The sequence below is a fragment of the Musca domestica genome, unplaced genomic scaffold (genome assembly GCF_030504385.1).
Source record: "Musca domestica strain aabys unplaced genomic scaffold, Musca_domestica.polishedcontigs.V.1.1 29, whole genome shotgun sequence".
Classification (NCBI taxonomy): Eukaryota; Metazoa; Arthropoda; class Insecta; order Diptera; family Muscidae; genus Musca; species Musca domestica.
The window spans coordinates 3579111-3591457 of NW_026712296.1; the positions used below are offsets into that span (position 1 = coordinate 3579111).

At 36.0% G+C, this 12347-nt stretch overlaps 1 protein-coding gene across 1 annotated transcript in view; it reads left to right on the plus strand.

The window, feature by feature from the left end:
• LOC101899878 (titin) overlaps nucleotides 1–12347 on the plus strand; it is a 139111-nt gene that overhangs the window by 20151 nt on the left and 106613 nt on the right. The window contains exons 9-13 of the mRNA XM_059124487.1: nucleotides 1215–1386; nucleotides 1455–1641; nucleotides 5664–6012; nucleotides 6096–7407; nucleotides 9473–9602. Of these exons, the coding sequence (XP_058980470.1) occupies nucleotides 1215–1386; nucleotides 1455–1641; nucleotides 5664–6012; nucleotides 6096–7407; nucleotides 9473–9602 (2150 nt within the window). The remainder of the gene's footprint in view (nucleotides 1–1214; nucleotides 1387–1454; nucleotides 1642–5663; nucleotides 6013–6095; nucleotides 7408–9472; nucleotides 9603–12347) is intronic.

Here is a 12347-nt window from a genome sequence, read left to right on the forward strand (position 1 = left end):
TAAAGAAGCGACTTGATCGAAGCCCACGTTGCAGTGGCCGAAAAATGGCTCGTGGGTTGAACATATCTCAATATTCGGCATTCGCCAAATATTGAAAAATGAGCATTGGGCAAAGCCATTGAATTCCAAAAAGTGCAAGAACTTACACCGCAACAGAAAGAAAATAGACTCAAAAGAGCTAAAGACTTGCTTCGCTTGGCCGAAAGTGGTGAACTGCCGAATTTGGTTTTCTCCGATGAGAAAACATTTGTTGTTCAGCCAAAGAGGTCAGCTGAAAATGTGCACCTTCGGTTAGCCACCAGGACTCAAGCGCCGGCCATGGTGATGGTGTGGGCCGCCATAACACCCGATGGTCGCTCTCCGCTCGTATTAATCGACTGTGGCATCGGAATAAATGCCGAATATTATCGCGAAAATATTCTGGAGAGGTTTATTAAAGCCTTAAAACGTTTTGGCCGCAAGGTTGACACTAAAAAATACCAAAGTGTTGATCACCTCAAGCAAGCGCATCGCTTAGAAGGGGCAAAATACCGCAGAGCAACATTCGGGCAGCGTGTGACGGTTTCATTGGCCATTTGAAGGTCATAATTCGTGCCAAAGGTGACCAGTGCGAACAAATCTAAACTCATTCTAAAATTTGATGCTATTTCCGACATTTTTACTTTCATTCACCAAAATTTAAAAAAAATTAAAAATTATGGCGTTTGGCTTTGTTGCGGTTTTTTTATCTCGCCCTGTAAATAATATTTACATCCTGAAATGCAATAAAACGCAATTTGTTGTCATAATGAAGACAAATTCGACGCTCGAACAAACCGAGAACAGCCGACAATGGTTATGTCTGAGAAAAAAGAGAAAATTCTTTTGCCAAAGGGGCAAATATTTGAAAGCCCCACGTTGGGCGCCATGAATAATGATTACATACTACAAATGCAATAAAATCCAATTTGCTCTCACAACGAAAAAAATCGACGTTTGAAAAAAAATCAACTTATCTTAAGCAACTACTTGCGAAACAGAACAAATCTAAACCTATTCTAAAATTTGATGCTATTTCCAATATTTTTTGCTTTCATTCAATAAAATTTAAAAAAAAATGTAAAAATTATGGCATTTGACTTTGTTGGAATTTTTTTTATCTCACACGTATTCCAAAATTGTTTCAATATCCTGAAATCAAATTATTTTATTATTTCTGTTCACTTTTGTTCCAGTGTTCCCGAAGAAGTTGATCCTGATGCCAAGCCTAGATCGAAACCCATGTTTGTTAGCAAACTGGAACCACAAACCGTGGAAGAGGGCGAACCTGCTAGATTCTGTGTGCGTGTAACTGGCCATCCCAGACCCCGAGTCATGTGGTTGATCAATGGCCATACAGTTGTATCTGTAAGTTGTACTTTTCTAAATGCCTAAACAAACCAGGAGAACTAACCTCATTTCCCGCTTATGTTTAGGGTTCACGTTACAAGCTCACAAACGATGGAATGTTCCATTTGGATATTCCAAAAACACGTCAATACGATACCGGTAAAGTCGAAGTCATTGCTCGCAATTCTGTTGGCGAATCAATTGCCTCAACCGAATTGAATGTTGTGGCCCGTTCCGATGATTTCCGTGGCGTCCTTAAGAATTCACCACGTCGTAAGTATTGCAATATTATTAATACAATTTTTTTTTTATTATTATTTTCAAACACACAAAAGTTAAGCTCTATTCACCACAAAAACAAAACTGAAAATAACACCACCAGAAAAACAAGCTTTATTTTTTTGAAAATAGTTTATTTTTTTTATTGATTGATATTGAAACAATAACACAATTTTAAAACCACAAACCTGCCAAGTGAATTTTTTTAGTAAACGAAACTTAACAAAGAATACATGAGGACATTGTAAAATATACATACAAGCCACATTTAAATTTCCAATGAAAAAATATAAAAAATCCAAAAACTTAACTGTCCACAAACTAAACACAAATGAAAGACCCCACAAATCACAAGAACCAAAAAAAAAACACACCTATTATTTCCAAACAAAACAAACACCCTCCTTCCCTCCCCCTTTCTTTCCCATTCCTTCTTTTTCCTCCCCATCCTTGTCTCTCCCTCTCTCTCTCTTCTGCTCCATTTGTAAATATTCCCGTTCATCATATGCAAGCTGCAACATATCAACGGTTATCTAGTAGTGCCCCCAAAATTCAATATGGATTGTGGGAATGAATCACCAAGCGACGCTTTTCTAACCTAACCTAACAAAAGTCTGGAAGTGGTGAATATAAGGATTCTGAGTAGATGGGTAGTATAATGAAGAATAACAATAAAATGTGTCTGTGTGTGTTCTTTTTTTTGCGTGTAACCCCCAGTATCAGCTAAGAAATCCCCATAATTTACAAAATAATTTTATGTATACGCTATGGAATTGTGTATTCGTTTCCATTGCATTTCACATTGTTTTATATGACAATAATTCTCAATTAGTTCATAGTGATTTATGTGGCAGTTGTTAAATTTTGTTTTTTGTTTTTATCAAGCATGTGTTTTTTGTTATTTATATTCCTTAACATATAGCGTATTTGATTTTTTTAATGTATATACTACCGAAAAAAGTACCATAATAGAAGTAGCACTTCTAATATCAACTCGGTAATTTTTGAAATAAAACCTATACCAATATTTTTTTATTCAATCTAAGATATTTTGAATATGATTCTATATTCTATTCTATACACCAACGAAGAAGAAACCTGCGATGGCAATAAAAGGCTTTTTAAATAGTTTTTAAATTTGGTAAAATGTTCCAAAATTGGTTTATCTGTTTATGACCAACGACAATATCATACTTCTCTAGAACCGAATCGTCCTCATGACCTCGTAAAATGCAGTGGTGTCCTATTCATGGAGCCAAGCGTTCCTTCGTTTAATAGCGTCAAAACCGATTCAAAATGAGAAAGATCCCTTTCATTTAGATGAGTCAAAGGGACAAACATTTAAAAACCCCACGTTGGGCGCCATTCATACATAAACGCTATTTACTACCTAAACTGCCGTAAGATTCATTTAAGTGCCGCAACCAAGACAAGTTCTACTCGTAAAATTCTTCGCATATAACTTTTCGATTTGGGACGACAACTTTCTTAAGATATAGCGTATTCATATTAGATGTAGCACTTCTATAATTTTCGAAATAAGAAACACTTAATAACATATTTTATTCAATCGAAAATATTTTGAATGTAATTTTATTGTTCTAACGAATAGAAAAAAGCCTGGATGTGAATTAGAAGTGGTGCGATTCTCTAACTCATTTTTTGAATTGCCGAAAAACATCGTTAAAACCAAAATGCATTTTAAATTTGGTAGAAGATACCAAAAATATTTTGTCTCTTCTTAGAACTGTAACGTCCTCATGACCTCATAAAATGCAGTAATGTTTTCCCGTTTATGGAGCCAAGTGTTCCTTCCTTTAAGAATGTCAATGCCGATTCAATATGAGAAAGATCCCTTTAATTTAGATGGCCAAACGGACAAATATTTGAAAACCCCACGTTGGGCGCCATTCATACATTAACACTATTTACAACCTAAACAGGCGTAAGATTCATTTAAGTGTCGTACCCAGGACAAGTTCTATTCGCAAAATTCTTCGCATATAACAGTTCGATTTGGGACGATAACAACGACTTATATCTCCTTTTAAAGATTTAGACCGCTCCGCAAGTAGTTGATTTAGATAAGTGGTGCGATTCTCTAACTTATTTTTTGAATTGCCAACAAAACTCGTTAAACTCAAAATGCTAATAACTTCGGTAATTAAGAAAACTTTAGGGACCAAAATAAAATAGGTGCAACTAGTCATACGGTTAGCGTTAGAGTTGCCAACTTTAATTTAGACTTTTCATTCATAATTTGCGTTGTAATTTTACCGACATTTATCGGTAGCTCACAAAATTAGATTTAGAGAATCCCACTACAGGGTCGACCGAAAAGAAAACAGACAGAATACATAACAGCGTGTATGAGAAAAAGAGAACATACTCTAAAGATTGTTCTCTTTTTTCTCTGTTTGGTCAAACGTCGGATTTGCCTTAGTTAGCGCATCTGGACATTTTCAAAAAAATGATTTTATAATCTTAACAAGTAAAAAATCAGCTATGTCCGGCCGGGCCGAACAGCAACATTTCACTTGACAAATTAAAAAAAAATCCGTCGAAAAATTCCGCTCAAATGAAAACCTTTATATGGGGGCTATATCAAGACGTAGTGCTGCATAAGTAATTTTTAGCTAACGTAAAGATTCCGAACTTCAAATATGAAATTCGAAACAATTTCGACAAATAATTTCGCTAATATTATCAAAATACCGAATAAAGGGAGGACTATACTAAGACGTGGACCTGCTTGTTTTGTCATAGGTTGTAGTACCCATTACGAACTTCAAATATGAAATTCCGGTGAATTATGTCGCAAAAATCCTGGAAATACCGAATATCTCGGTGAAGCGTTATATGGGAGCTATACTAAAACGTAGACCTATATTGACAATTCTCTTCCAGGAGGTAAAGTGCTCAGAAGGAACTCCTTGTGTGGATTATAAGCCAATTCCATTGAATAATTTGGCTAAAATCATCAAAACACTTAATATCGATGGGCACTATTGTATGGGGACTCTACTCTACGATATCGTGAACCTATATAGAAAATTGTCTTTCAGGGGGTAAAGTACTCAGAAGGAACTCCTTATGTAGAATTTCAGACAATTCCATTGAACAGTTATATGGGGACCACTCAGTATGTAAATATTATTCATGTACGAATGGCGCCCAACGTTGACCTTTCAAATATTTGCCCCTTTGGCAAAAGGATATTTTCCTTTTTCTCAGGCACAACCATTATCGTCTGTTCTCGATTTGGTCGAACGTCGAATTTGTCTTCGTTATGGCAACAAATTGCAGTTCAGGATGTAAATATTATTCATGTATGAATGGCGCCCAACTTGGGGTTTTCTAATAATTTTCGGAAATCTTCATTCAAACCTTACCATGTAGATCAGTCATTCTGAGCGATTAAACATAGAAATAAAAGCATTTATTCTCTTCGTTATGCCTGCCGGATGCATGCGGTTCGTATATTTGTGTTTAGCCGAAAAACTTCGTCACTATCGTGTGCCGATCCTGATTTTGATCGAGCATTGGCCGTTACCAAAAAGTACGAAAACTGGATTTCATAATGCAAACCTCACATTGGGCGCCATTCTGACATTAACAATTTTTGTAAGCACGGATCTGAGCCATCATAAATTTCAATAAAAATAATAGGCACTGTTATTAAATTAAATTTTAAATCAACTTGTTTAAGCCAAAATCTGAAAAATTAGAGTGTGTCGAATATCTTTTTTTCAAATTTATCGTAACTAATAACAGCTTACTAAAAACTCTCCCTCAAAAGAAAATACTAACACCCATGTATATATTTATTATAAAAAATATATAAATGTTAAAAAAATCAAAATTTATATTCAGTGACCTTATAAAAAGGAAGACACTTCCAAGCAAAGAAAAAAAATGGATTTCTGTTTATCCGTTCGATTGTGTTGTGTAACCCCAAGCAAATTCCAAACTTCTCAAATGTTCTCTTTTTTCCCATTAATTTCTAACCTCTTTAGCTTGGTACGACTATGAACTGACTGCCTATCAAAAGGAACGTCAAGAAAACGAACTTGAAAAGGTATTCGATGAACGCAAGCAATATTTGGCCGAACAAAGTGGTACCACTTTGAAGGGCGTTGAACATCTCAAGCCCAAGCAATACAAGGCTGAAGCTCCGGAATGGCAACAGACTGTGCGCAAGAAGAAGACCGAAGATTATTACAACAAATTGCAGGAATTGGACAATGAACTGCTATTGAAGGAAGTCAATTTGCGCAAGGATAATCATCAGTATGCCATTCCTGGCGAAAAGATTGTCAGCAGTTCACAAGCCAAGGGTATGGCCCAGTCCTATGAGGAGAACTTGTAAGTAGAAATTGGACAACAATGGACAAGTTTGCATTCTTACCAATAATATCCATCTCTCTCTCCTCTTCTCATCCTTACAGACAAGAAGAAAACACCACAAGCACTACCAAACGTGTCGTCCAGCAAAAGCCCGTGGAACCGTCTGAATCATCGGTCCATGGCCGTGAAGTTCACATGAACAAACAACAACAAACCCAAAAGGAAGTTGTCGGCGACATGGAGATTACCCGCAAAATAACCGCCACTGAAACAACTGAGGTAGAACACAAGGGCACCATCCAAGAACGTGTGGTCAAGGGCCCCGTTAAGCCAGCCAAGCCACCAGTATTCACCAAGAAGATCCAGCCCTGCCGTGTCTTCGAGAATGAACAGGCCAAATTCGAAGTTGAATTCGATGGTGAACCCATGCCCAAGATCAAATGGTTCCGCGAAAGCTTCCCCATTCAAAGCTCACCCGACTTGCAAATCCACACATTCAGTGGCAAGTCGATTTTGATTATTCGCCAAGTGTTCGTTGAAGACTCGGCCGTATTCTCTTGCATTGCCGAGAACCATGGAGGCACCGCCAAGTGCAGTGCCAATTTGGTCGTTGAAGAACGCCGTCGTGCTGGCAAGGGTGGCATGGCTCCCCCCAGCTTTGTAAATACCATTCAAAGCACTACTGTGACCACCGGTCAGTTGGCTCGTTTCGATGCCAAGGTCACCGGTACCCGTCCCATGGATGTCTACTGGATCAAGAATGGCATGAAGCTACAGCCCAGCATTAAGTTCAAGATGCTGGAGGAGGACAATATTCACACATTGTTGATCATTGAACCAACTGCCGAAGATACCGGCCGCTACGAATGTGTTGCCGTGAATGCTGCTGGCGAGGCTCGCTGTGATGCCGATTGTGTTGTTCAATCCTCAGCCAAACCCGAAAAACCCACTACCCCGGGTGTAGAGAAGGCTCCTCACATTGTCGAACAATTGAAGAGTCAGTCTGTGGAAGAGGGTAGCAAGGTAATCTTCCGTTGCCGCATCGAGGGTAAACCCACTCCTACGGCTCGCTGGATGCGTGGTGATAACTATGTGAAGCCTTCACGTTACTTCCAAATGTCCCGTCAAGGTGAATACTATCAGCTTGTCATCTCCGAGGCCTTCCCCGAAGATGAGGGCACCTACAAGTGCATTGCCGAGAACAAATTGGGTAGCATTCAGACCAGTGCTCAATTGAAGGTGCGACCAATTGAGAATTTGGATGCTCCACCCACCATTACCGCTCTGAAGGATGTCAGCGTGTCGGAGGGTATGCCAGCCCAATTTAAGACAACAGTGACGGGCAAAGTGAAACCAACCAGTGTTCAGTGGTTCCGTGAAGGTGCTTTAATTCCGGAAACACCAGATTTTCAAGTAAGTATATTTCACTTTATTTTCGTTTGAATTTTGTTTTAATAAATTTAGTGCTAGTGAACCAGATTCATAGAATTACTTTCTGAGTCGATTTATGTATGCCAATTCGGCTGTCCGTCCGTCTGTCTGTCCATGTATTCTTGTGAACAAAATGCAGGTCGCATTTATTATCCAATTGGGATGAAATGTTCCAAACAATATTTTTTTTTTTTTGGCTCACGGACGAACCCTATTGAGAATCGGTTCTAATTTAGATATAGCTGCCATATATATCTTCAACCGACTTCGGGTTAATATGCACTAAAAGGCCAATATCAGTCCAAATTACCTGAATTTTCTTATGTCCGACCAAATTTAGTCTAGAAACAAGTACATCCAATATACCTGTTTCATCCGATTTGGGAGTTAAAGTCCCTCACACGCGTAATATGCATTCCACAACAATGATCTTTGGTGCCAGATATTAGATACAGCTCTAAAATAATTGTACGAAATTTTGCTAACATCGGTTCATATTTGGATATAGCTCCCACATATATCTTCAACTGATTACGGGTAAATTGTGCGAGCCAATATCAGTCCAAATGACTTGAATTTTGGCATATCCGACCGAATTCAGTCTAGAAGCAAGCAAGTATTTTAAGTCCCTTACATTCGTAATATGCATTCGACAACAATGATATTTGGTACCAGATATAGCTCAGAAATACTTTTGCTAAATTTGATCGAGATCGGCTTAGATTTGAATATAGCTTCCATATATATCCTTTATCCTATTTCAGGTTTATTGTGCTAATATAAGCCCAAATGGAGTGAATTTCGGGACGTACGTTCCCATTTTGTGGAACTCGGCTCCGATATATTTGCTTAATATATATTTGTTTCCTCTGAAACCAAATTATAAGTGCTCTAAAGTCATCTATTGATAAGTTGTATGATCTACTTCAAATATTTTTTTTTTTTGCTACGGGAGCTCTACCAAATATGCATAGTGGTGTAGGATATCATATATTCGGCCCGTCCGACTTTTGACTTTTCCTTACTAGTTTTAATGTGTATTTTTGCCAACAGATGATGGGATTGCTTTTTTAATTTTTTTTTTAATTTTTTTTTTTTTTTTTTTTTTTTTTTTTTTTGACGAATATCGATTTCGATCGCTCTCGAACAATGTCCAACAAAAATTATTGTGTATCTGTAAAAACAAAAATTGAAAGAGAAAATTAAAAACAATTGAAAGAGAAAATTAAACTAAATTCGTTCTGAGAGAACTGCTTTACCCAAAGAGTACGAGAACAAAAATCTGGCAAAAATGTCAAAACTAGATGTAAAACCTTCAAAATCAACTATCATCAACTGATCAAAAGCTTGCAACCTTCCTATTTTTTTACACAGCCAAGTAAAAGAATATGCCACAATTTGTCTATAAGTTTTGATAGTTTTTCAAGCATACCTCCCCCCCCACTAAGAGTCAAAATTTTGAATGAATATTACTTTTGAGCCGATTAGGCTCAACTTAAGCAAATCCCAATATTTGTATTAACAAAGGATCTGGTGTGAAGCCTGTGGCAGAAAATTGCCTATGCATGTCTAGGTCTTCGTATATCCCACATATAACGGCACCTCCCTATATTCGGTATTTTGCTGATTTCAGCGACATTATTCACCGGAATGGTTTCAAATTTCGTATTTGCATTTCGTAACGACAAAAAATTGTCTATGCAGGTCTTTGCATAGCCTCCCTATATCCAGTATTTATATGATTGTAGCTACATTATTCACCGGAATGATTTCAAATTTCTTATTGACACTTCGTAACGAGTACTACAATCTGTCACAGAAAATAGTCCCTATGTATCGGTACTTCGCTATATTCGGTATTTTCATGTTTTTTTTTTTTACTTTGGAGGTTTCCGAATTCGTTACATTTGGTAGAGGGTATTCAAAGTTCGGTCCTGCCAAACTTACTACTTTTTTTCTTGTTTGTTTTTATTTATTTTTTTTTTTTTTTTTTTTCTTCTAAAATATTACTAATTCAAAATCTCTCTTTACTTCATCTTCATTTCAGATGATTTTCGATGGCAATACAGCCGTACTATTGATCGGAACAACCTATGAGGAAGATTCCGGTGTATTTACCGTACGTGCAACCTCATCCACAGGACAAGCTGAATCATCGGCCAAATTAACTGTAAAAAGTAAGGATTAAACATAATGATCAAACAAATCAAAACACAAAAAAAAAAAATATTGAAAACCTATTTTAAACAAGTCCCTATACGATAAAAAGAAACAACAACAAATACCTTACACATACACAAACTCCCCCCCAACAAACTTAAATACCAAGATCATATAGAGCAATTGATTAAAAAAAAAATTAAAAAATTGAAATGAAATCAGAAAAAAACGAAATGAAAATGAAAACGAGAAAATGAAAAATTAACAAAATCAGCAACAGTTTGAAAGATAATCCATTTTTTTGCAAAACAAAATTCCAAAATTATTTGGCAAAAAAAAAAATTAAACGAAGTATCTTCAAACTGTGGTTGTTCTACTAAACTAGTCTATAATATTAGGTTTGGATTACTTTTTTTTGTCCAAATGAAAAGTGTTTGCTATTTTCAATGATAATTTTTTGAATAGAAATAATTAACTCGAAAAAAAACTACAAAAAAGTATATACTAATTTATTATTTATTAACCCCTCGAATGAAGTGAAAAAAAGAACTAAAAAAAATAAAAAATCTCAAAAAATGAGTTTAATAACAAGAAAATGTCAAAAATAGATATTGTTATGTTTATCTTGATACTTCAGACAGGTATTGATTCTTGAGGGGAAATTCGGAGAAGTGTGGAGTTAGGACTTTACCTTTTTTCTTTTCTTTGGAAATTTGCTGGCCTTTTTTTTCAATTTTTTTTTTCAAATTACTGTTGGCAGATTTATAAAAGCTGAGCCTCGAATGAGAAAAATATAAACAAAGCACACGTATTCTCTTTCGATTTGTATATGCCATTGATTTGGCTAAGCGAGAAAGTCCCTTACAACTACTAATACATATATTGTGAACCAGGCTATTTTACAAGCTTTATGGTCCCTTAGTGCGTATAATCGCTGTCATAACTCATACGTCACGTTTACTTATTGTATACAGTACAAATTTTTATGCCCTCCACCATTCTATGGAGGTTATATTAACTTTGTCATTCCGTTTGAAACTCCTCGAAATATTTTTAATAGACCCTACAAAGTATACATATTCTGGATCAGCATAAAATTCTATAACGATCTAGCGATGTCCATCTGTCAAGCTATCTTCGAACGAATTCAGATTAAAGGCTAAAATTTTGCATACATGCATAGTTTACCAGTAGGCAGGTTAAGTTCGTGAATGGCCCACGTCGCCCCACGTCTTCGTATAGCTCCCATATAATGATACCTTCCGATATTCGGTATTTTCGTGATTTTAGCGACAGTATTTACCGGAATTATTTCAAATTTCATATTTCATACTACAGCCTATGACAGAAAATTGTCTGGGCAGGTCCATGACTTCGTATAGCCCCCATATAACGGTAGCTCCCGATATTCGGTATTTTTATGATTTCTGCGACATAATTCGTATAGTCTTCATATAACATTTTTCATTTAAGAGGTACTTTCCCGAAGTTTTTATTTTAAATTTTCCAAGTTCCTTCCAAATGGTGGGGATTATTAAAAGTTCGGCTCGGTCGAACTTAGCTGCTTTTTTACTTATTATTTTTGCATTTTTTAATGCAAAAATTTTTAAAATTTTCTCACATAACTCAGATTTCTTGACCTAAAAAATCGAAAAAAAGCCAACCTACAATATTTTTTTTTACTTTCACTCTATATACATGTATGCGTAAATGTTCACCCTTTAAAAGGGCCCTTTCACAGGCCATCCCTCTCTTTTCTTTCTCTATCTCCCTATCTCTCTCTCGGCAAACGACCAGATGAATCACATCAAAACGTATTGAAATTTAGGTGATGCTATTTTTTGGTTTCTTCTTCTTTTTTTTTTTTTTTTTTGAAAATGATTCGAAACAGATTTTTGAGTCAACATTTTTTGGTGAGGGCTCGTGTGCAAAACGCACATCCACTCCTACATAAATACTTAGTAATTAGCATAAAATATAGCGGTGCGGTGTGCGCTTATATGTATTGGTTGGTTATTCTGCCTGCCTGCCCGCCCGCTTGTCTGTCAGTCTTTGTATGACACAAAAAATAGCAGTTTTCCAAATCCTTTTTCAGTCAAAACCAAAAAAAGATGCAAAAATATTGAAACATTTCTAATTTGGACGCACAACGGTTGTTATATCTGCCAGAATGGCCGAATGGCTGGTCGAGAGTATCTATGTCCATATGCCTATACATATGAGGGAGTGCGTGTGTGTGTGCGGCACACCAAATGTATTTATTACATACAACAACAATAAATCTGAGCTATACAAAATTTGAAAAACCAAAATACGTGCGCAAAAACTGTTTCTTTTTTTATTGAAATTATTTCTAAGAAAGAAAAGATAGCCATCAATATATGCCAGCTAATTTCCATTTTCCAATTGAATTGTCTGAACAACAGAAAGAAAATAATAACAAACCTAGAAATTTCCAATTAAATTTGAAATAAAACAACATTTAAAAGGGTTATGGGATATAAAGTTTTTATTCTTCATTTTTTCTGTTTTCTCAAAATAGGAAAGTACGAAAGAAAAATGCAATTTCTGTTTTTGTTTTCATTTTATTAATTCACAAACAATTTATCACATGTCCAACACATATTCTTACAACATACTTACATGTTACAATCCCCAACAAAATACAGCCCAGACAACACCAACAAAAAATAATATTCTGTAAAATTAAAAATTTACGAAATTCTTTTTTGGCACATATTTTTATAGTCTTCTAATGATTC